The following is a 26,343-nucleotide window of genomic DNA, read 5'->3' on the forward strand; positions in this document are numbered from 1 at the left end:
TGCAAGGGGTTTTCCAGCATAGCGATATATATAATACTGTCACTCCTTTATGCTTGTACAGTATGGAGGATGACGTGATGAATACAATCTGAATCTAATGTTAACATTGAAGGATTTTAATTCAACTGAATTTGGTCTCACAGGTGCCTCAACTCCCCCAGGCTGACAGGACCGTGGTACAACACCCACTGACCGGGCATTTATTGCTCTCAAATGGCAGAGTGAAATAACATGATCGTCACTATTAATAAGCAAGTTGAACTGCAATCTTGTATTTATATGTAATATTGTTTCTTTAAAATGGATGGATTTTATTCGGCTGAATTCCTGTCATCATGAGTGCCTTGTGTTCCCCCAGGCCCGTAGGACCATGCACTGTCGCACAGCTCACGTCAATAGGGCGACTATTGCTCTCAAATGGCAAAGAGTGGAATTACATGATTGGCAGTGCAAGTGTGTGTGTGTGTGTGTGTGTGACGTCACTGACGTGCGTGCCTGCCTGCCTGGCACAGTCCTGCGATGATTAGAGTGTTGGAAAAACCTTTGATTCATATGCTATTTCAAGACTCAGTGATTCTCATTTCAGTATCCGATCTTTGGAATGTTTTCATAGTGAAACATATTGTACATGCTTTCTACCTCTTACTTTCCTCATAAAAAAAATTAAAAATTATAAACGTTTGAATTATTATTACATATTTTGACATGACTAACATTAAATATGGATATATACAAGAAGCATTATCTACATGTGATAGAATAGCTCATTTATTTTTTCTAAATGTGTTCTATATTTAAAATGTAGATACAATGTTACATCTTTGATTGATTGATTGAAAATGTTGTTTACATCAGGGTCCCCCATTTTCAATTCATCATAACATATATGACATACACGACATACAGATAGACAGTACTGCTACATCTATACATTTATGACATACCAGATTTACAAATACAGTACTGTTTTGGCGAGACACCCCAGGTGAATAGGCAAATATACTTTTTTTTGTTGATTTTGAGATTTTGTTATATTTTGCTTCCTAAACATGTCTTCTATGAAACTAGTGACAATAAAACGTCAATAACACACATTTAGTTGTTTATTTTACTTCATTTAGCCTTATTGCATCCATAAATGTGCACATATTTAATGGGGAAGTGCCCCATTTGCATATATAAACATAAAATTCAGAAAACTTGCAATATATTTTTTCTTAGTTTATATGTACATAACAAACTGGGAAAGTTTCATAGTGATATCTATTCAAATATGTTTTGCCTATTAGGGGGTACTACACTGTTACTACACTGTTTGTAGCCTGTGTGTAGTTCTGTTCAGTTCAATAACATCATTATTATTATTATTCAGTTATCAGGCATGTGTTTAGGTTGTCAATTACTAATGGTTTGATTATGTATTGTGTTTGTAAATAGCTGTTTAAATTTTTTTTATGGCATTTTACAATACAGAACTTTGAAGGCGTTTTCCCAAAAATTAGTTGTTATGCGTTTTTCTTACATGCAAGGGTAGACAATGACATGTACCATTCCATAGCACCTACACACACCATACTTTCCACATTTCTTCCTATATATACCCTGCATCTTTTTACAGAGGGGTTTGTTGATATATCATTCATAGCCTGATTTATAGTACATTTAGACCAAAAATCATGGCCAACATTGATTTTTTATGACTGTAGTCATCATTTCCTGATTCATGGGATGATAAAAAGACATATCCACAATCCCTTCTGTAAAAAGTTCACTGTGTTATGTGTCAACATAATTAAACAATTTTTTTTTTAATCTGGGATCATCCAATGTTGGTATTTATACCCAAACGTCATATGCAAATTAGTGCATATTTAATGAGGTAATGCCTATTTTGCATAACATAAGATCTCAGAAAACTTGCAATACATTTTTTCTAAGTTGTTATGTACATAACAAACTGGGAAAGTTTCATAGTGATATCTATTCAAAAAAAATTGCGCCTATTCACCTGGGGTGTCTCACCTTAACAGTTTATTATGTAGAACTTTTTTCGTGTGTTCAAATAAGTAATCGTCTTATAATAATAGTGGAGCGCACTGGCAGCAGCATAGCCATGCATAGGCTTATATATTGTTATGTAACTTGGTGGTGCGACTTCCTCCAAAAGGATCCTCTCTCGTTGCATAAATACAGCCAGCTGTTGCAAAGCAAAGCCCCACTTCCTAATGCACATGTGTTGTTTTGCCCGTCGAATGCTTTGTAAAGAAAACAAAAATAACTGTATGGGGGGGGTGAATGAAACACGATTTGATCGAACAAATCGGGCTGGCGATGAAGTGCAGATCATAAACTGCAAAAGAAGCTACTATAGGGTTGGGCCGGGCCTTGGTCTTGGTCTTGGACCGGTTCAGCCTCATTCCGCACGACGGGGAGGATTCCACATCGGCCTCTGCTCCAATCTCCTGCCTGGTCCCTCCCCGTGCAACCTACCCCACCATGTCTGTGACTGACACCGTCTGCCGTCCAACCACCGTGGCTCACGCCTCCCTCTCGTCGGCGACCCAATCACCGTCGTCTACCGAGATCCGAACGCACCCAGCAGGGTTGGTTGAGCGCCTCTCTGTTATGTGTGCCATGGTCTCAACCCAGCAGTAATATTGACAATAGGGTAAAAAAAAAAGATACAGCCCCGAATCAAACACTGTCTGCAGGAGGAAAACATCAAAATACAGAGGTTTTGCAGAAGAGAGCGATCGAATCAATAACAAAAGGGGGATGTAACTTACTCATCCGAATCGTTTTTATATACATCCGTGCTTTTTTTGTTATTATTAATGGGAGTCGGAGGATTATTATTTCGTTAGAAGGTAAAAAAAAAAAAAAAAAAGGGTTACTCGTGGGTTTGGCTGTTTATAATAAGGCCAAGATCTCTCTCTTCGCTGCTGCTGGGGATAAAGGCTATATATCCTGCTGGGGAAAAAAGGAACGCTGGAAACAAACCTAACGTTTAGTTTATATATTTCCTAACCTTTTTTAGGGATAAAGCTCCGTCTTCGTTGCGAACCAACACAAGAGGATCAAGGTAAAGTAACACAGCGAGAGAAGTGTGTCTCCTTCCCATCATCCCTGTCAGTTAGCTTAGCTTAGCAACATGCATTGTATTTACATCTCGGGACGATGGGCGATCGATCAAGCTGATCTTTCTTATTAAAGCACACTCTGTTATAAGTGGTTTCATCGTACATGTTTCACGATCACACTGACTCACTAAAACGTGTTACCTAGTTAGCTCAACTTCACAGCTAACCCGCGCTAGCCACACTGGGCGCTGCTGGCTAACACGCTAAGCTAACTAGCCGCCGACTCTCTGCCCAATGTTTTATTATTTTCTCCAAAAGATCGACCCCGGGTTGACCGCGCCTCCCCCGGGTCTCGGGTGTAACGGTGTCGGGGTGGTGTGTGCACTCGCGAAGGCGAGCTAACTAACGGTTTTGGAGCAGATTATGGGATGTTTGTGTGTCGGTGTTCTAGCTAACACTCTGCTGGCTAACGTTAGCATCTTGACTTGTTATCGCGCTGCTGTCAAGTTTTGAATCTGCTGCTTGTGGCTTTACTGTCTGCTACTAGGCCCGATACTTAGAGCTATAAGCTAACCTTATTCCCGAATAGTCTTGTGTTTTTTTTTTAACGTTTTGATCTAAGTAATGCTGACAATGAAATATGGATACATTTCTTACTTGGATTGATTGCAATCAGTGCAAATCTGTTATGTCATACATGTATAGATGTAGCAGTACTGTCTATCTGTATGTCGTGTATGTTATATATGTCATGACGCATTGAAAATGGGGGAGCCTGATGTAAACAAGACGAAAGTCTTTCTCTGGTCTGCACTCCCTTAACAATTGTGTGTATTGAGCCGTACTACTGTAGTGTGTATACTGTACCCATTCTGCAATCTGTTAATAAAGTTTGCAATCAATCAATCAATGCTGACAATGAAATATGGATACATTTCTAATTTGATTGATTGCAATCAGTAGCTCTGCAGCTAGTTAATACTTTCTCGCGCTGGTTACAATGCAATGATGTTCCATGTGTGTCATTCGCCCGGGTTATGCTAATAATGATGATGAGTTCAAGCTACTTTGCACGCATACATGTCTGCAAAGCATTGGATTATCGGGAAGTACATTTCTAGTCAACTGTATTCTTTAATACCGGGTGGGTTGAGAGAAGGCCTGTGTTGTAAACCTGGCTTCAGTTTTAGTTTACCTAGGAAGTGTTGATGGTCAAAAGTTCAACATGCTGCAGTGCTGATCGCCTTTGCACTCGGACACAACTTCCAACACCATGTCCTTGGTCCTTTATCTGTGTGTGAATGGAAGTTGACGTTATTTCAAACTCTTGAATTGGGTGCACAAGGTACACTTATTAGTTATTACCAGTGAGGTATCATGGCATTGTCATCCCATCAATGGTCTTCTTCTGTATAGGCGGAACACGTGTCCTCTAATAAAGACCTGGATGGATGCATAGACATGTTTCATGGCTGTTTGATCTTCTATTCTGTCGTGTGTTCCTGTACACAGACAGAGTAGTCTCATATCTTGACTTAACACTGACCTCTCCTCTGCGAGTCGTGATGTGCGTAGATGATCATGACAGCATGTCAGGAAGTCAGGTGCTTTCGTTGTGCATTACTTATAAATGTGGGATTGTGTGCTCTTTATGACGTGTGTGTGTTTGCTTGTGAAGTTGTTCCCTCAGGTGTCTCACCTGACCATCCTCACTACTCCCAAGGTTTATGAATGTCACATCCCAGCACAAGATAACTTGACAACATCCAAAGTCCCCTGTGTTTATGATGGGGAGAGAGTCCCCTGCGTTTATGATGGGGAGAGAGTCGCCTGCGTTTATGAATAGAATAGACTTTTTAATTGTCATTGCACACAAAGTATACAACGAAATTTCAGGGGAGCTCCCACATGAGTCATGACCGTGGTACAAACATACATGATGTAACACATAACATAACACTGTACGAAATATTTTAAAGTGTATGATGAGCGGTAAACATAATAGTTATCAAGTCCAGGTAAAGTGCATGGTGCACGTTAGGGGACAGTCAATGAGAGTTTAGCAGTCTGACTGCTTGGGGGGGGGGGGGGGGGGAGCTGTTCATAAATCTTGAGCTCTTACTAGCATTTATGGACCGGTATCTCCTCCCTGAGGGAAGGAGCTGAAAGAGGTGATGTGCTGGGTGAGACTGGTCCTTGATGATACACTTGGAGCGGTGGAGGCAGCGGGAGGTGAATGATGGTTTATGATGGAGAGTGAGTCCCCTGTGTTTATGATGGAGACAGAGTGAGTAACTGTTTATGATGGAGAGTGAGTAACTGCGTTTATGATGGAGAGTGAGTCCCCTGTGTTTATGATGGAGAGTGAGTCCCCATGTGTTTATGATGGAGAGTGAGTAACTGCGTTTATGATGGAGAGTGAGTCCCCTGTGTTTATGATGGAGAGTGAGTCCCCTGTGTTTATGATGGAGAGTGAGTCCCCTGTGTTTATGATGGAGAGTGAGTCCCCATGTGTTTATGATGGAGAGTGAGTCCCCTGTGTTTATGATGGAGAGTGAGTCCCCTGTGTTTATGATGGAGAGTGAGTCCCCATGTGTTTATGATGGAGAGTGAGTAACTGTGTTTATGATGGAGAGTGAGTAACTGCGTTTATGATGGAGAGTGAGTAACTGTGTTTATGATGGAGAGTGAGTCCCCTGTGTTTATGATGGAGAGTGAGTCCCCTGTGTTTATGATGGAGAGTGAGTAACTGTGTCTCCCCCTCCCCTTATCAGCTCCCATTGGGCCCTTGTGTCGCGCCGTGACTAGTGCATGTCGCCTTATGCATGAACTGAGCCAATTTGTCCTCGACTATGCGAACAGTAAAATTGTCCTAACGAATCTCACCGATTAGCTGAGCTGTCGGGAACACGGCGTTCGGTGAACAGATGAAGACGACGCGAGTCCGGGCCGGCCTTTTTTTCTCTTTTTTTTTTACTCCTCTTTTTCTCCTGATTTTTCTGCGTTTTTCCTCCCATCCCAATTGTGTCGTTATGCCAATTCCCCCCTCCCCTACCTGGTCGTTGCGTGCATGTGCCCCCTACTGGTCGGTCAAGGGAGCCCTGAAATCTACCGCATGCTTCCTCCGACACATGTGGAGACGGCCAGCGGCTCTCTTTTCACCTGACAGCGCGGACTCTCATTGGTGAAGTGTAACGCGTGGGAGGCTCACACTACCTTCACCACTTCCTGTCTTTTTGCTGTGCAGGCGACCTGACCTGTAGGAGTCGGCGTCGCTGTCCACAACGCCAGATTACCACCCCATCGATTTCCACCCGCCAACTCTACCAAATTGAGTTAGTGTGACGGCCGGCCCAAGCCGGAGGCAATGCTGACACCCGGATTCGAGACCGGACTCTCTCGCATTGGTGACGAGCGCAATCTCCGCTGCGCCACCCAGCCGCTGCGGGTCGGTGTTTTTGGGCGGCGACGACGAAGCGAGCGGCGACACTAGTTCATCAGGCCGCCGTCTGTTGCGTTGTCTTAAGTTTGCAGGTGCAGCCCTAAATGTTTCACACGCCGGTAACTTACTGTACGAAGAAGAACCACACGCTACATTCTTTAGCTTTCCTTTTGACTGCTTCCCTTTCATCTTCCCTGTGTGTGTGTGTGTGTGTGTGTGTGTGTGTGTGTGTGTGTGTGTGTGTGTGTGTGTGTGTGTGTGTGTGTGTGTGTGTGTGTGTGTGTGTGTGTGTGTGTGTGTGTGTGTGTGTGTGTGTGTGTGTGTGTGTGTGTGTGTGTGTGTGTGTGTGTGTGTGTGTGTGTGTGTGTGTGTGTGTGTGTGTGTGTGTGTGTGTGTGTGTGTGTGTGTGTGTGTGTGTGTGTGTGTGTGTGTGTGTGTTGTTTCTCCACTAGCTGGTTCGCTCTTGGCCTTGCTTGCTGATGCCTATTTGTTGACTTCCTGTGGAGCCACTCTCTCCAACCCCTTCCTCTCTCCCGGTTTCTCTCTCTTGTCTCCCCCCTCCCTTCCTTTCTCCCCCATCCATCCACCCTCTCTCCCCTCCCTTCCTCTCTGTCTCTCTCCCTCTCCCTCTCTCCCCTTCTTTAATCCCCCCAGCCTGTGTGTGTGTGTATGTCATCTGGTGTCTTATGTAAGAGGCACAGGGAGGGGAATGGCTTTGTGCTCGGTGCCGTATGCTTGACCGGCCGCAGACGCACTGTCCCTCATGTGTAGCGGTGGCACTCCAGCCTCCTCCATTAGCCTGTGTGTGTGGTCATCCAGCCAGGGAGAGAGAGAGAGAGAGAGAGAGAGTCAGTGAAGGACTGATGGTAATGAATGGGGGATTCCAGTGCCCCTGTGCACAGGTAAGTGGAATATCGACCGGCGTGTCGCGCGCAGGTTCCCAATCTTTAGTTCTGTAATAAGCCAATAGACGGATATTATCTTGGTATTAAGGAGCTTTTGGGAGACTTGAGTGTTGGTTGGTTGGTTGGTTGGAAAGTTTGCAGCAGCAGCAGCAGTGTGGTGACAGGTGTCAACGTGCCATTTGCATTTTCTGTTGTGACGACATGATGCTAAGTGATAAGAGACTTGTGAGTGTTTTGGTGCTGCGACTCATTTGTATGATATTTGAGTAGGTCAACAGCCACAGCCAGTTTTGAATGGCTACACTGAAACACAATAGATATTCTGGCACAAGGGGACATTTTTAGTGGGTTTCTTCTATATATATATATATATATATATATATTTTTTTTTTTGAATGAGAGCTGCCAGTCTGTAGGGCATAGCCTGGAAGTTATACTGGATTATGAAGATATACCGTCATGGATCCATCCATGCAAACGTTATGGAGTGTTCTTCTTTTTTTTACTATACCGCCATCCATGATATACACATACCATAAAGAATATATATAGATATTGTATATATTTTTTTTTAAACTTACATTTGTATTAACAATTAAAATCATACAACATTGAAACAAGAAACAAAACGGTCTATTTTTAATAAAAAAAAAAATATATATAAATAAAATGGACCATTTCAAAATGAAATAGGACCATGGCAATTGTGTTACTTACAACATAAAGACTTTAAAAAAAAATATGTCATATCACATTGTCATTAGTACCGGCAAACTAGTACAGTCGAAATACCGGTGTATATACCGTCAAATAAAGTAAACGCATGCCATGAAAAAAATATTGTGATATGATCTTTTGGCCAAACAGCCCTAGTAGTAAATAAGTCGACCCCTGAACTCTGTTCCGAGCGAGCATCAGAGAGATGAAAGGCTTCCACAGTCAGCCAGCGCTATCCATATCCCTAGGCTGCATGGCATTATTGTGTGTGTGTTGTGTGTGTGTGCGTGCGTGCACTCAGAGGACGGGTGTCTCTGTGCTGTGCTCCTCTCTGCCTGTCTGCCCCCTCTGGTCAGCTAGACGGATGTGACTTTAACCCTTTCACTACCACACTACCAAAGGGTTAACCCTTTCACTGGGGCGGCTATGTGGTGTAGTGGGCAAGGCGCTCGCCATCAACGCTGGAGACGCTGGGTTCGAATCCAGCTCTCTGCGTTGCTATCAGCTTGGCTGGTCGTTCATATACTAACACAATTGGCAGTGTTAGGGGTGGGAAAGCTGATGGGTGGGTCCTGGGCGTTGTGGACAGCGACCCCTACAGTTCGGTCGGGGTGCCTGCACAGCGAGGGTAGGATCTGGAGGGAGGTAGTGTGACCTTCCACACGTTACACTCTCCCAGTGAGAGTCTGCGCTGCCAGGCTGGCTGCCGGCTGGCTGCACATGCGTCGGAGGAAAGCATGTGACAGTCTCCGGCCTCCCGGACCAACAGTAGGGGGGAGTGCGCAACAACCAGGAAGGGGGTTGGGAATTGGCATAACGACTAACAGTGGGATGGGAGAAAAATCGGAAAAAAGGAGGGGGGAAAAAGATAATAAAAAAAAAAAAAAAAAAAACGTTCACTACCACACTACCAAAGGGTTAACCCTTTCACTGCGACAATACATAAGGTTAACCCTTTCACGGGGCGGCTGGGTAGCGCAGCGGACTAAGTGTCTGTCTACCACCGCAGAGACAGTGGGATCGAATCCGGCTTGGTTGACCGTCCATACTGACACAATTGGCAGTGTCAGCGGGTGGGAAAGCCGGTGGGGTGGGTCCTCCTGGTCGTTGTAAACAGCGACTCCTACAGTTCGGTCGGGGCGCCTGCACAGCGAGGGAAGGATCTGGGGGAGGTAGTGTGACCTTTCCACATGTTACACTCCCCCAGTGGGAGTCCGCGCTGCCAGGTGAAAAGAAGCGGTGGGCTGGGTACACATGTGTCGGAGGAAGCATGTGATAGTCTCCGCCCTCCCAGACCCACTGTAGGGGGTAGAGTGCGCAACGACCAGGAAGGGGATTGGGAATTGCCATAACGACTAACATTGGGAGGGGAGAAAAAACGGAAAAAGGAGGGGGGAAAAGATAATTAAAAAAAAAACTTTCACTGCCACACGACAAAGGGTCAACCCTTTCACAACTACACTACAGAAGGTTAACCCTTTCACTACCACACTACACAGACGTCTGTAGTGTGGCAGTGAAAGGTTAACCTTCTGTAGTGAAAGGGTTAACTCCACGGTGCGTTTAGAGACGCAGCCTGTTCTGGCGTAACACGGCAGCGCTACCAAAGTGAGGCCCACGCAACATTGCATATATTCACATCTTTATTACATAACGATTTCAGCAAAAGCAGCACGCGGGTCATTCATTTCTCTTTTGGACACGTAATTTAACACGAGCCGAGCACGCTTGGAATTCAAATGGCAGCTGAGACCCCTTTTTTAACGAGATTTACACAATTGTACTTTCCTGTAGCTCGATGTCTACTCGCTGTTTTCTGTGTAATTACACAGGTAGCTAAGTTGATTGGTGGAAGTGTTCTATTGTCTTCCTCTGGGTCGTTCAGATGCCCCCCCCCCCCCCCCCACACTCTCCGTCTGTCACCATCGCTGTGCTGTGCCCTTCCGGTTTGTCCTCTTAACAGGTTCCTAATCAATGGCTAGGAGACGTAATCGCCGCTCTACACACACACACACACACACACACACACACACACACACACACACACACACACACACACACACACACATGTACACACGCACACACACGCACACACACACAGACAGATCCCCTCTGCAGTGATGGGTTTGAGCTAGTGATGCACCGATGTGAAAATTGTGGCCGATACCGATAACCAATATTAAAATTGCTGTTCTGGCCGATACCAATATTTACAGATGTCGATATCTCTGTATAGAAAACACTTTTTTATGATAATCAAATAAAGAGCTATTTTCCAAAACGCATTTAAAAAAAAAACTTTTAAACTTTTTTTCAGAAATGACTGATATCTTTAAACTATTTAAGACCAAAACATGTACAAATATATATATATATATAAAGAAAAAAAATATATAGGGATATATATTTTTTTAAATATCGGCCCTATCTTGATATCGGACCGATACCGATGTGTAAAAAAAATTACCATATCGGACGATATTATATTGGCGGCTGATATATCGTGCATCACTAGTTTGAGCTGTGGTTGGTAGCAGCGGCAGCTGCTGTAGTGAGTGTGGTGTGTATTTGTAACTTACTACTTCCAGCCTTCTGCCTGGGAGGTGTTCCCTGCAGGGGTGGTGGGGGGGGGGGGGGGGGGGGCGGGGGGTTGGGTTTTTGTCCGACACGCGACTCGTCTCTAATGAAGAGCTCTGTTGTTCTCGCATTATTTACGGCGTCGTGCGCGTGTGTTACTCTGATCACATTGCCGCTTCGAGGCGTTTGTTGGGAATGCTTGCGCCGTGGTTCAGGTGACTTGTGTGTGCTAGTAGGGATAAACATATAGGGAGTGCAGTTGCTTGTGTCAAAAAAAATTATAAAAATTTAAAAAAAAAGAACCCGATTGAAAGAAAATGGAATTCTCACCAATTTATTGTTTTCATTGATTTCTAAGAAGAATTCCTAATTTCTTGCTTTCATTTCCTGCTTTATGTACTGTGCTTAATCCCATTCCTGAAAGGCATTTCTTGTTTATATTCCAAGTCTGGTGTTCAGTTGACTAAACTCTCTCCCTCTCCCCCTCACCAGGGCTATGTCCTCCGCCGCCACCACACCTCCATCTGTGGACAAAGTGGACGGGTTTTCACGGAAGTCTGTCAGGAAGGCGAAGCAGAAGCGGTCGCAGAGTTCCTCCCAGTTCCGGTCTCAGGGCAAACCCATAGAGCTCACGCCCCTGCCGCTGCTCAAGGGTAGGGGACTCAAACACGCACCCTCTTTTCTTCCTCCCTGGTGTGAATGAAAACCTCTGTTTTAACCCTTTCACTACCACACTACAGAGGGTTAACCCTTTCACACTACAGAAGGTTAACCCTTTCACTACCACACTACAGAGGGTTAACCCTTTCACACTACAGAAGGTTAACCCTTTCACTACCACACTACAGAAGGTTAACCGTTCACTACCACACTACAGAAGGTTAACCCTTTCACTACCACACTACAGACGGTTAACCTTTCACTACCACACTACAGAAGGTTAACCATTCACTACCACACTACAGAAGGTTAACCCTTCACTACCACACTACAGAAGGTAGCTAGGCTTATATCTATTATATTGTGATGAAATATAGTAATGCATAATTTAGGCACCTTTAGTTTAGTTTATTTAGTTTATAAAGGACAGTGTGTAATGACAATCGTTTGCATTAAACAAATAGATGGGTGCACTAGATTTAGCAAGAAGCTATCATTTCCATCTATAGTCCTATGTACTGTAACGTTACATAGCTATTTAATCACAATTGTGTTGCACATGTTTTTGCGGGTCCAGTCCACGGAACGTTGACAGAATTTGCAAAAACACCTTATCGCCCGGAGGCATAAAAGTCATTAGGATACTGCTCTGCTCTGAATTGAGGGCTTATTGCGGAATTTCTTAGCTTCTTGACGACATTAACACTGAAGCAGCGAGACGGCAGACGCTTGGACACCGCTGTGTTGTGTGTAACACACAGCGGTCCCCGCCTCCCCGGTCATGTTTGCTTTGCAACAAACGTTCCACCCAAAAACGGAATTTCAGTCCAGATTAGGCCAAATTCTGCAATATTCCACGTTTTTGCAGTTGATTCCATTTTTATTGGTCAATTCCGTGATTCCGTCCGCGATTCCGTGAACGCGTATTTCATATGGCTCTACTCTGATGGTGCCGCTGTTGGTGTGGACAACAACAACACATGAGCCACCACAGTTCAGTGAGGCAGCCGCTGACCAACCGGTGTGGACCGGGACCAAGCCTTAACCCTGAGACCACAACGACGAACTACTCAACTGAGAGGGGACAGCCCTAATATTTAGTTCTCGGCGTTTGATTGGTTGGAAGATATCTGTGACAGCCAGGTCGTAGTCGTGTTTCTCTGCTGCAGGCAGCCTCTCCTTAACTCTTGCGGCAAACATTCACACACGTCTCTGTCGGTACCGTGAGTTCCTCTCTTCCCGCTAGGGATGGGTACCGAATTCGGTACTTTTTAAAGGTACTTACCGAAACACGTCGGTACTACAGAGTATCGATTCACGTGAGATACAGAAATATTTTTTTGCACTTTTTTATTTTTTTTTTTACCTTTTTTCTTTTCATGTCAACGTTCACACGCACAATATACGCTTACCTAGGATTTGACTTGATTCAACAACAAAGCAGTCGGGGCAATGGCAAGCCGGAAACGGTCGAAAGTGTAGTTATTTGAAGTTTGGATATTTTTTTTCACGACTGAGGTAGGTAGATTACATTTTTAGAGACTAAAGTACAGAAAAAAGGTACCGTTGGGTATCGATTCACAGGTACCGGTACCGTATCGGTTCAAATGTGAACGGTACCCAGCCATCCCTACTTCCCGCTCTCATTATCTCTCCCGCTCTTTCGTCATCACACTTTGGGCCCGTGCCCAGCTGATCTGGGACCTGCCGAGTGTTTATCTTATTATGCTATTGTGCCTCAGCGCCCCCGGCCCCCGCACCTCCTTGTCACTATGTACGAATGCTGGTTGTTTTTCTTGTGTCTTGCACGTGTGTGTGTGTGTGTGTGTGTGTGTGTGTGTGTGTGTGTGTGTGTGTGTGTCATCTACATGCCTAGACAGGGAAGCCATGCGATGATTCATGGGATAGGTCAGTTCCTGTGTCTGTATTGAGAGAGGGAGAGTGTACACTGGAATCAGACTAGCGTTTGTTTGCAGAGTACATGCATAAGCGTTGCGCGACAGATTGTAGTTGGTGTGTGTACATAATGCTCTTCACACCATCACACGCCATCTGTGCATTGTTCACATATGCCGTCTAAAGTACTACTTTACTATCGATCAATCAAATTTATTTGTATAGCACAAATTTTAGACATGACACTTGTCAACCAAAGTGCTTCACAGTAAGTCGCATAGCTAAAAACAAAGAAAGGTGCTGAAGTATAGAATAAACATAAAATATAAACAACCAACGGACAGACAAAGGAACAAAACAACACGTCAACGGGCGGCTGGGTGGCGCAGTGGGCAAGGCGCTCGCCACCAACGCAGGAGATGCTGGTATCGAGCCCAGCTCTCAGCGTTGCTTCCGGCTTGGCCGGACATCGTACTAACACAATTGGCAGTGTTAGAGGGTGGGAAATCAATTGTATTAATGCAGGGGTTCTCAAACTTTTTTATACCACGACCCCATTTTATTTAGGATTTTTTTTGGCGACCCCACACTTAATGTATCACGTAATTTCAATGTGATGCATATGTATTGGAAAATTAAATTACAGCACAATGTTATCAATGAAATTAATGAATATTATCAACAGAGGCAACGGAATTGTTTCTGTATACACATTTATAAAACGAGGCATATTTAGCCAAAATATGTGGCCAGAACATGAAAAAAAAATAAAGTAAATGCGTTCACATGCGCTTTTCAATAATAAACAAAAACGAAACTTAATGGGAAGGGTGTGCTTGTACATTTTGAACAGTTCCATGATACATGGCTGCGTTGTGCTGAGACAGAGTAGTAATACCCCTACTAATTGGTACACACACACACACACACACACACACACACACACACACACACACACACACACACACACACACACACACACACACACACACTGTTTAGATGTTACACTCCCCCTCCTAGTGGCATCAAGTCCTGTACGAGTCCTATCTTCAGCTAGCGAGCTCCTGGGAATCCAATGGGAAGAGCCCCGCTTCTCTTTTTCTCTCCCACCCGCGTGTAAACGGTGCCAGGGAGCACGTCACAGTGGAATGCTGCCTGACCAGAGAGGAACCAGACCGCTCCCCGTCTCATTGTCAGACTGCTTCCTGGTTCTTCTCCTGCCCCGGCCGAGGAGTGGCTCTCCCTGTCAGAGGGTGTGGCTAACATCCACAGTCCGGGCAGGAGGGTGCTTTATCTCCTGTGTGTGTGTGTGTGTGTGCGTGTGTTGTCTACTGTGTGTGTGTGTGTCTGAGGAATTCCTAGAACTCCCTAGAAGTTATGTTGTGCTATTCCAAAGATCTTGGACAGTTCAGTCAACGTCTATAAACTAGGGCTGCATGATTTTGGGAAATAATCTAATTGCGATTTTTTCGGACATATATTGCGATTGCGATGAAATTTGTGATTTATAATTTCTTTTTTTTTATTAAAGCAGCCCCACAGAGGTTTATTGTAAAATGCGGCTTGCATCTGGCCTACGCGTGGGTCTTTTCAGGACACCGAGCCTGAAAATGTTTCTTTTTACCTGGGAATCGATACCGGTACCCAACGGTACCTTTTTTTCTGTACCTTACTCTCCCTCTCTGAAGTCTAAACTTCACAACACACAATCTAAAACCCCTTACCTCCCTCTCCCAAACCGATCTTGTATCTCAATGGGACTTCCTGGTTAAATAATAATTAAAAAAAAGTTAATAAAAAAAAAATTGTGATTTTTTTTGGTTGCGATTTGATAATTGCATCATTCCAAATCGTGATTTCGATTTGAAATCGATTGACCGTTCAGCCCTACTATAAACCGACGTTAAGACAACCGTCTCCCGAAGATGAAAATCGGAGCATCAAGACTCTCAATGTCAACAATGACACTGAGTTAGTGCCCACCTCTGGGCACTCAGAAATGTTGTTTTTTTGCGCTATTACACTCAAATGAGTTTTATTTAAACGCAGGGTGGACGGATAATAATGTAGCCGTGTCCCGGTAAAATCACCATGGTTAAAATAATAAATAATTTAGGACCTGCTCCGAGGTCATCAATTGGCACACATGCGATGCATGCATACAATTCGTATCTGCGATTAACCCATCCCGTCGTCCTTCCCCCCCCAAGGGCAGCCGGGAGCAGACAGGCGTCAACGTGAGCCGCGCCAGGGGACCAATCCAAGTGCTCCTGTCCGTCTTCGTCAAGGACGCCACAGCGTTAGCGATCTTGTTGTTGTGCATGTTTTTCCATTGGGTTTATCTTATCGGGGGGGAAACCCTTGCGAGCATGGGGAGAACATGCAAACTCCACACAGAAAGGCCCGGGAGATACCCCACCTGGGTAACTGGCACCATGGAAACCTGGTCCCCAAGCGGGATTCGAACCCTGGACCTTCTTGCTGTGAGGCGACAGTGTTAACCACTACACCACCGTGCCGCTTACTGTTGGTGTCCTAGGATTTCTTTCCACTATTCACCATCTATGGAGCAACTCCATAGAATTTGTCTCACTAGAGTCTTGTCTCTTGTATTCAGCTTAAAGGCATAGTTGGTGTTTAAAAAAAATATATATATACACGATGAAGTGGTATGAAATACCTGTGGTATTTCAGACGGGTGGCACACGCGGTCTAGTAACGACTAAAACAGTTTGAATCCACACCAACAACATGCAAACTAAACGTTTTAACCATCCACAACCTAATACAACAGTCCTTGTGTATTTTATTCCTACACTCGACTCTTCTCTCTGCGTGATGCGATGTCTTGGAGCCACCTAGCTGGATCGCCCCGGTGCCTAATAATAATAATAACACACTGGCCTCTCCAAGAAACACAATTGTTCCGAGACATTGTGTCTGAGAGAAATTAATTGTGTTTATTCAATGCTATTACTGCATGGAGGACAGACGGTGCAAACAGGAAGAACATGCATTAAATTAGGCATAGTTTCCTGTCCTGCTCATCAGTTGTCGGGACAAAACCACAGGAGCGATACAAAAACAATGGGCCACAGTGAATATTAACACTTTGGTTGCCTAAGGTTAAATTCATGATATACCATAGATTGCCAGCGCTATTTGTCTATGGAGAAAGTCCCCTTCTTTGCAGGGCTATAACTTTTTAAATTCTATTGCTACATTGCCATTATTAGGGCCCATTCAAAGTCCTATATGTATTGTTCATTGTGTAGCAACGTTAAACTTTTTCATTCACATTCATAGTAAAGTATGGTCTAATGTATAAGTATGTTTTCATCTCTTTCTGCAGCTTTCTCCAGAACGTGATCTATAGCCCCAAATACATTATATTGATGATGCAATACAGTTTTATGGCAATCAGCGCGATATAAAAAATTACAACTAGACGTACTTCTAGAAGTTACTACACGTCATCTGATGTTGACCGGATGGGCTAGGGGCCGTTTATAATTCCGTGGGCAGCGTTATACCAATCATCTAATGTGGGTCAAATGTTGATAATAGCAGTTAGTATCGAAGACGGTAACGTTACACGCTGAAACTCACCCCAGTCTCCGCGCGCCGTTGGCCGATCATCGTAGAGTTGAAATCTTATCATTATGGGATGTAAATTTACCTGGTCCATCTCCAGCTTGTATAATGGTATATACGTCCAAATCATGTTGTTTATCGAGTTATTGGCAATCGATCACTGTGTAGCGTAACGAGCCAGAGTCGCGGGACCTATAGCGAGCGCCCGGAAGTACTACGGACGTAGCACAACCTCTATGCCACTTCCTGTTAAAGCGATTGCGCCGATCGGCCACCAGATGGCGCTCCTGAACCGCCAGAGAGCTCAGTGGGTCCTGCTGGTGGATCTCAGGCCAGCGGAGGGGACATATGAATCCGATCGCAGATTTTTTAAATATTGATATAAGGATGCTGTACAGCGTCCCCCGGCAACTTGAGCATGGCCAGCAATGACGTCAAAACACGTTTCATGGCAGTCAAAGTGTTAAAAGCGTGTGGGTTCAGTGGTTTGTACTGTTGCCTTCAACTTCAACTTCAAATGACTTAATTTTCCTTTCGGAACTTCATTTGTGCAGTGGTTAAAAGACAAACATACAGTCACAATACATAGACACTCACCATTATAAAAAAACTCTCAAAAAGGGCATTAGTTTGTAATGGGTGTGAAGGGTGTGTGTGTTGTCCTCAACTATTTGAGAGGCCTTCTTAACTGTCCGTTTCTTGTGGATGCTGCTGAGTGGCTCCTGGTCCTTCCCAATGATCTTACCGCTGATCCTAACGACCCTGTCGAGAGGTTTCCGGTTGATGGCACGCATCACTCCAAATTGATTCCACAAAGGACTTGTAGAAATCCTGCAGGATTGATGGTCGGACCTGAAGCTTCCTCATCTTCCTGAGGGAAGAACAGTCGCTGTTGGCACTTAGAGTGGATATTCTCTGCGTTGGTCTTGAAGGTGAGCTTGTGGTCCACGGTGGTGCCAAGGTATTTGTACTCCTCAACGCGCTCTATTGTCTGCCCATTTGTCTCCAGAGCCGGGGGAGTTGTCGGGTCACGCCTGAAGTCCACCAGCAGTTCCTTCGTTTTGCTGGGGTTTAGGTCCAGGAAGTTGTTCTTACACCACTCTGCGAACCTGTCCATTTCTCCAATGATGCGGTCATTGGAGTTGGTGCCTCACAGCTAGAAGGTCCTGGGTTCAGTGGTTAGCACTGCTGCCTCACAGCAAGAAGGTCCTGGGTTCAGTGGTTAGTACTGCTGCCTCACAGCAAGAAGGTCCTGGGTTCAGTGGTTAGTACTGTTGCCTCACAGCAAGAAGGTCCTGGGTTCAGTGGTTAGTACTGTTGCCTCACAGCAAGAAGGTCCCTCGGTTCAGTGGTTAGCACTGCTGCCTCACAGCAAGAAGGTCCTGGGTTCAGTGGTTAGTACTGTTGCCTCACAGCAAGAAGGTCCTGGGTTCAGTGGTTAGTACTGCTGCCTCACAGCTAGAAGGTCCTGGGTTCAGTGGTTAGTACTGTTGCCTCACAGCAAGAAGGTCCTGGGTTCAGTGGTTAGTACTGTTGTCTCACAGCAAGAAGGTCCTGGGTTGGTTAGTACTGCTGCCTCACAGCAAGAAGGTCCTGGGTTCAGTGGTTAGCACTGCTGCCTCACAGTAAGACGGTCCTGGGTTCAGTGGTTAGTACTGCTGCCTCACAGCAAGAAGGTCCTGGGTTCAGTGGTTAGCACTGCTGCCTCACAGCAAGAAGGTCCTGGGTTCAGTGGTTAGTACTGTTGCCTCACAGCAAGAAGGTCCTGGGTTCAGTGGTTAGCACTGCTGCCTCACAGCAAGAAGGTCCTGGGTTCAGTGGTTAGTACTGCTGCCTCACAGCTAGAAGGTCCTGGGTTCAGTGGTTAGTACTGTTGCCTCACAGCAAGAAGGTCCTGGGTTCAGTGGTTAGCTCTGTTGCCTCACAGCAAGAAGGTCCTGGGTTCAGTGGTTAGTACTGCTGCCTCACAGCAAGAAGGTCCTGGGTTCAGTGGTTAGTACTGTTGCCTCACAGCTAGAAGGTCCTGGGTTCAGTGGTTTGTACTGTTGCCTCACAGCAAGAAGGTCCTGGGTTCAGTGGTTAGTACTGCTGCCTCACAGCAAGAAGGTCCTGGGTTCAGTGGTTAGTACTGCTGCCTCACAGCAAGAAGGTCCTGGGTTCAGTGGTTAGTACTGTTGCCTCACAGCTAGAAGGTCCTGGGTTCAGTGGTTAGTACTGTTGCCTCACAGCAAGAAGGTCCTGGGTTCAGTGGTTAGCACTGTTGCCTCACAGCTAGAAGGTCCTGGGTTCAGTGGTTAGTACTGCTGCCTCACAGCAAGAAGGTCCTGGGTTCAGTGGTCAGTACTGCTGCCTCACAGCAAGAAGGTCCTGGGTTCAGTGGTTAGTACTGCTGCCTCACAGCTAGAAGGTCCTGGGTTCAGTGGTTAGTACTGCTGCCTCACAGCAAGAAGGTCCTGGGTTCAGTGGTTAGCACTGCTGCCTCACAGTAAGAAGGTCCTGGGTTCAGTGGTTAGTACTGCTGCCTCACAGCAAGAAGGTCCTGGGTTCAGTGGTTAGTACTGTTGCCTCACAGCAAGAAGGTCCTGGGTTCAGTGGTCAGCACTGCTGCCTTACAGCAAGAAGGTCCTGGGTTCAGTGGTTAGTACTGTTGCCTCACAGCTAGAAGGTCCTGGGTTCAGTGGTTAGTACTGCTGCCTCACAGCAAGAAGGTCCTGGGTTCAGTGGTTAGTACTGCTGCCTCACAGCAAGAAGGTCCTGGGTTCAGTGGTTAGCACTGCTGCCTCACAGCAAGAAGGTCCTGGGTTCAGTGGTTAGCACTGCTGCCTCACAGCTAGAAGGTCCTGGGTTCAGTGGTTAGTACTGTTGCCTCACAGCAAGAAGGTCCTGGGTTCAGTGGTCAGCACTGCTGCCTTACAGCAAGAAGGTCCTGGGTTCAGTGGTTAGTACTGTTGCCTCACAGCTAGAAGGTCCTGGGTTCAGTGGTTAGTACTGCTGCCTCACAGCAAGAAGGTCCTGGGTTCAGTGATTAGATATGGGGGGGGGGGAGAAACCTGTCTTAATCGATCCCACCACCAAAATGGAAGCGGTCAGACAGACAGAGTAACTTACTATTGTCATATCCTGCCCGACCGGGTGACCAGACCTACCTTGGAAATGTTTCCATTCCACTAGTGACGTGTGCTGCTACCTCTAGTCTCCCCCTTTTATATAACTGCTGAAATGCCACAGAGATGCATATCTGGTCCTCCAGTGTTTTGTTAGCTGCCTGTAGGCATGGCCCACTTAAGAGCAGCGCAGGCCCGCTAGCAGGGAGGGCTGGCAGCCATGTGATCCACTTCTTTTTTTCTGTTTTTTTTTTTATTTATTTTTTTGACATATAAACACACAACTGTCTTTTGTTTTGAATAGAGATTCTTGTTTTGGAACAGAGATTCTTGTTTTGGGAACAGAGATTCTTGTTTTTGGAATAGAGATTCTTGTTTTTGGAACAGAGATTCTTGTTTTTGGAACAGAGATTCTTGTTTTTGGAATAGAGATTCTTGTTTTTGGAACAGAGATTCTTGTTTTTGGAACAGAGATTCTTGTTTTTGGAACAGAGATTCTTGTTTTTGGAACAGAGATTCTTGTTTTTGGAACAGAGATTCTTGTTTTTGGAACAGAGATTCTTGTTTTGGAATAGAGATTCTTGTTTTTGGAACAGAGATTCTTGTTTTGGAACAGAGATTCTTGTTTTTGTATAGAGATTCTTGTTTTTGGAACAGAGATTCTTGTTTTGGAACAGAGATTCTTGTTTTGGAACAGAGATTCTTGTTTTTGGAACAGAGATTCTTGTTTTGGAACAGAGATTCTTGTTTTGGAACAGAGATTCTTGTTTTTGTATAGAGATTCTTGTTTTCCTACATTTGTTCCTTCTATATACTGCTTTCTCCCTTTCTAACAATCCAGTGAAGGTCTTTGTGAAGTAGGTTGGCCAGGGCCTTTCTTGTTGATTTGAAGTGTTTTTTCCCTTCTGTGTTTGAAGTGTTTTCTTTACTGAAAAATGATAAGCACATCTCTAGCACCATAGTGAGGAAGGGCGGTGATTAGGGGTTAACATAATTTTACACATTTTCCTTTTAATGCTTTCACTGCCACACGACAGCCTGTCACTGTGACAATACAGAAGGTTAGCCCTTTACTATCACACAACCGACGGTCCGACGCGCGGAGCTAATGATGCTAATGATGGAGCATCGCCGTCGGTTGTGTGATAGTAAAGGGTTAACCTTCTGTCGTGTGGCAGTGAAAGGGTTAATGAAATGGATCATTTGATTAGTTGGTTAGTTATTACATTTTATTATCCCACAGAGAGGGAATTGATTTGGCTATTTGTCGACCAATTCCTACGACTATTGGTTGAGTTTTGTTGATGTTGAACACTGGCCTCTCTCTCATTGGGCGCTTCCATTCATTGCATCTTATGCGTCTGTGCTTTTCTTCGTCATCATAGATGGGTTCAGTGGAACTGCGTCGCTATGGAGACGGCTTGGTTGAACGTCTGCTAATATCAACACCCGTCGGCTGCGACAGGAGACGAACGCGGCCCCATTCACAATGTTTATCTTACGTTTGAAACGGTCTCTACGGCCATCATCAAGCTTTCCTTTTCCTAGTCAAGCCTCTAGAAACTCCTCCCTTCTCCTCCCCTGCCTTCTCCTCCGTCTCTGTCTCCTTCTCCCCCCTTCTCCTCCGTCTCTGTCTCCTCTACCTCCTTCTCCTTCTCTGCTGTCTCCTCTACCTCCTTCTCCTCCGTCTCTGTCTCTACCTCTTTCTCTGTCTCCTCTACCTCCTTCTCCTCCGTCTCTGTCTCCTCTACCTCCTTCTCCTTCTCTCCTGTCTCCTCTACCTCCTTCTCCTCCGTCTCTGTCTCCTCTACCTCCTTCTCCTCCGTCTCTGTCTCCTCTACCTCCTTCTCCTCCGTCTCTGTCTCCTCTACCTCCTTCTCCTCCGTCTCTGTCTCCTCTACCTCCTTCTCCTCCGTCTCTGTCTCCTCTACCTCCTTCTCCTTCTCTCCTGTCTCCTCTACCTCCTTCTCCTCCGTCTCTGTCTCCTCTACCTCCTTCTCCTTCTCTCCTGTCTCCTCTACCTCCTTCTCCTCCGTCTCTGTCTCCTCTACCTCCTTCTCCTCCGTCTGTCTCCTCTACCTCCTTCTCCTCCGTCTCTGTCTCCTCTACCTCCTTCTCCTTCTCTCCTGTCTCCTCTACCTCCTTCTCCTCCGTCTCTGTCTCCTCTACCTCCTTCTCCTCCGTCTCTGTCTCCTCTACCTCCTTCTCCCCCCTTCTCCTTCTCTGCTGTCTCCTCTACCTCTTTCTCCCCTGCCTTCTCTGTCTCCTCTACCTCTTTCTCTGTCTCCTCTACCTCTTTCTCCGTCTCCTCTACCTCTTTCTCCGTCTCCTCTACCTCCTTCTCTGTCTCCTCTACCTCTTTCTCTGTCTCCTCTACCTCTTTCTCTGTCTCCTCTACCTCTTCTCTGTCTCCTCTACCTCTTCTCTGTCGCCTCTACCTCTTCTCTGTCGCCTCTACCTCTTCTCTGTCTCCTCTACCTCCTTCTCAGTCTCCTCTACCTCTTTCTCCGTCTCCTCTACCTCCTTCTCCTTCTCCTCTACCTCCTTCTCTGTCTCCTCTACCTCCTTCTCCGTCTCCTCTACCTCCTTCTCCTCTACCTCCTTCTCTGTCTCCTCTACCTCCTTCTCCGTCTCCTCTACCTCCTTCTCCGTCTCCTCTACCTCCTTCTCAGTCTCCTCTACCTCTTTCTCTGTCTCCTCTACCTCCTTCTCCTTCTCCTCTACCTTCTTCTCTGTCTCCTCTACCTCCTTCTCTGTCTCCTCTACCTCCTTCTCCTCTACCTCTTTCTCTATCTCCTCTACCTCCTTCTCCTTCTCCTCTACCTTCTTCTCTGTCTCCTCTACCTCTTTCTCTGTCTCCTCTACCTCTTTCTCTGTCTCCTCTACCTCCTTCTCCTCTACCTCCTTCTATGTCTCCTCTACCTCCTTCTCCTTCTCCTCTACCTCCTTCTCATCCCCTGCCTTCTCCTCTGTCTCCCTCTCCTCTTCCTCCTTCTCAGTCTCCTCTACCTCCTTCTCCTCACTCTCTTCATTCTGTCTCCTCTACCTCCTTCTCCTCCATCTCTTCATTCTGTCTCTTCTACCTCCTTCTCCTCCATCTCTTCATTCTGTCTCCTCTACCTCCTTCTCCTTCTCTGTCTCCTCTACCTCCTCCTCCCATAACTACCCTATCAGTCACCACCACCACCTCTTTTCTTGATCCTCCAATCCAATCACAACTGCTGCAATACCGAGGGCGGAGTTTGAGATAGACACCATCATATAATAGGAGTTTCCCCAGAGGTTGTATATCGTGGTGGCGGGAAACATCCTGCCAGGCAGAGGAATGCATGAAAGACATGTTGTTAAATGTATTTATTGTATTTAATGTATTTATTGTATCAGTCGGAGAATCTATTCATGGTGGGTCTGCAAGATATTGCGGTGGGCTGCCATAAATAAGTGTGTGTACAGGAAAAAGTGTCTTTAGTATAAGAGTACTGATCTGAGATCAGTTTGGTTGGTTAGTTAATCGTGAAGTGTGTATGTAGTTGTTTGACCCGACCGTGATCGTAGCTGCTCTTGGATTCTTGGACTCTTGATAGATGTGAATAATCTTTTTTTAAATATGAGATCATAACCATCTGAGGGATGGCAGCGTTGCCGATTCAGTTTGCTCCCACACGCCGCTATCAATCATCCACGGGCTCAGACCCAGAGTGACCTTTGACCTCTCTCTAATGCGCGTGCTGTAGGAGGGCGGCGAGTAGAAAGCTCAGAATGCTTGGCCCAGGAAATAGGAAGACTTCATTTTCCCCGGAGCTTGCAAGGTGGTAGTAGTGTGTCTAGATCCCATTGCCGGGAAAGGACGTCTCCTTGGGAATGGTCTAGTTTTGACCCAAACTGCAAAGCTGTAACCCGTCGTCTTTTTTTCACGTAAAAAGTTGTTTATAAGCGTATCCCTTACCTCAACTCTGACTGTAGCCACTCCCACCACCTCAAAATAAAAGGCACATTTGTTCTCAAGCGTCAAAATGTAATCATAATAATCGTAACTACCCACCTCATACTATAGTCTACTCATGTACTTTGTATTATAGCACGCACAACAGTGCTGTAAAGACAGCATATTTATATTTTTATATAAATTTACCGCATATATATATATATGCCTGAATATATCTATATAATCCTTCTATATACCTACTTATACACCTGCATATAACCTATAACTCTGTATGATAGCATGTACAATAATGCTGTATATACTAGGGCTTGCGGGGAAAATCGATACGTAGTAGTATCGCGATACTTTGCGTGGCGCTACTGTATCGATACAGGGACGCCAAGTATCGATATTTAATTATTCATAAAAAAGAATGTATAAGGAAGTTGCATTGTTCATTTCAATACCTGTAATAGTATAGTAGTCCACACACACGTGTGCATTCAGTTAAGTTGCAATATACATTTACATTTAGTCATTTAGCTGACGCTTTTATCCAAAGCGACTTACAAGTTCTGTACGACAAGCCATCAGGAAGGGCACAACTCTTATCAGCTGAGCAACAATGTTCATCAAAGTGTTGAGTGCTACAGTGTAGGTTAGTTTATTAGGACAAGTGCATGACAGTACGGTTAGTTAGGGTTAGATTTTTTTATTTTATTGTTTTAAAAAAAAATTCAGATAATGGTTGAAGAAGTGCGTCTTTAGTCGACGGCGAAAGATTGGACGTGATTCGGCTGTCCTAACTGGGGTGGGTAGTTCATTCCACCATTGTGGGGCAAGGACTGAGAATAGGCGACTTCTCTTTGATGACCCTCCCGGAGCTTGGATAGGAGTAGGTCTGAGGCGGCCAGAAGATGCAGAGCGTAGGGGTCTTGAGGGTGTGTAGTTAGAGACCATTGACCGGAGGTAGGCGGGAGCGGTTCCCTTTGCCGCACGGTATGATTGTAATACAAACAGTTCAGTTTGTCAGGTACATGCAACACAGATTACAGTGTTTACATCTGTCTGCTTGAAAAAATACCATGTTCTGCAATAAAAATTATTGAAGTGAGATGAACAGACTGAACTTTATTTTATTAGATAAAACATGTTGACAGTTTTACTTTGCAGTTGAAAAAAAATAAGAAATAAAATTTGATAAAAAAAAAAAATCTCGCAATACTCAGTGTATCGTGATATATTTAGTATCGCGATACTATCGTATCGTGAGGCAAGTATCGCGATAGTATCGTATCGTGAGGTCTCTGTCGATTCCCACCCCTAGTATATACCTTATATATTTTTTTATTCTCACTGTGTATATCTATCCACACCTGTCGGTACCTATACATATTAATACTACAACGCTGTACATCTGATTAGCACTATTTCTCAGTAGTACTAATTTGTATATTTTGTACCCAGTTTAATCACTTGTACATTGTATATTACTGTTGCACTTTACTGTTACATTTGCAACACTGGTTGGATGCCAAACTTCTTTTCGTTGTACTGTACTTGTACCGTATGGAGGAAGTACGTTAGCTCCTATTATTTGCATACTTTTTTTTATAATGAACCAAATCATAAAATTTCACAACATGAGACTTTATAAACAGTGGATGTGTGTGGTCATGGTAACCAGCCTTATAAAGGTTCTGAATGGCCCACTTTTGCGACAACACATTTGAATCAGGGAAGCCAACTCACTAGACATCTTTAAAAGACAGCTTAAAACCGATCTCTTTGCTCAGGCATTTAAATGAAACATCAGGGATATCCTGACACAAATTGTACTTTACCTGCACTATTCTTACCCTACCTACTTTTATACACTTCCTATCAAATTCATGTGTCGGTTCTATGCAAATTTGATCTCACTACCTCCTATGCACTGTAATTTTAAGAGCACTGCTCTGTTGTAATTCAAAATTGAACTATTTGATCACACTTTTGACTTCTTACTGATGCACAGCGCTGTTGTATGTTAAATACCCTGTTGTATGTCCGTTCTATTTGATAATTCTTTGCCTATTTTTAAACTGATCATTTTAAACAATTTTTATTATTTGTATTACTGAATGAAACTGTAAACAGAAAGGCCTATTGGGATGCTAGATCCTAATGTGAAACACTGTGATTTACCTTACCTTGCTACCTCTCTATCTTTTTTATGCTCGCTTATGCCTGTATTTTTTACTGTTGTGAAGCACTTTGAACGGCAACTTCTGTATGAAAAGTGCTATACAAATAAAGTTATTATTATTATAATAATTTAATCAAAAGCGTGGCCGAGGAGGACACTGGTGGTACCGTCACAGGCCAAGGAGCCTCGCGGCGAAGCCTACGCACGCTCGGGTTGGATCTGGACACGACCAACTCACATACTCATCACGTTTCT

General features: G+C 44.8%; 1 protein-coding gene across 1 annotated transcript in view; it reads left to right on the top strand.

Annotated features, from left to right (window-relative positions):
* The first annotated feature begins 2,621 nt into the window (after positions 1 to 2,621).
* The window catches only part of ppp2r5eb (protein phosphatase 2, regulatory subunit B', epsilon isoform b), a 96,441-nt gene continuing 72,719 nt past the window's right edge, over positions 2,622 to 26,343 (top strand). The window contains exons 1-3 of the mRNA XM_084308596.1: positions 2,622 to 2,668; positions 3,038 to 3,082; positions 11,214 to 11,374. Of these exons, the coding sequence (XP_084164722.1) occupies positions 11,218 to 11,374 (157 nt within the window). The 5' untranslated portion in view covers positions 2,622 to 2,668; positions 3,038 to 3,082; positions 11,214 to 11,217. The remainder of the gene's footprint in view (positions 2,669 to 3,037; positions 3,083 to 11,213; positions 11,375 to 26,343) is intronic.

This window comes from Notolepis coatsorum (genome assembly GCF_963971535.1).
Source record: "Notolepis coatsorum genome assembly, chromosome: 2".
NCBI classification, from domain to species: domain Eukaryota; kingdom Metazoa; phylum Chordata; class Actinopteri; order Aulopiformes; family Paralepididae; genus Notolepis; species Notolepis coatsorum.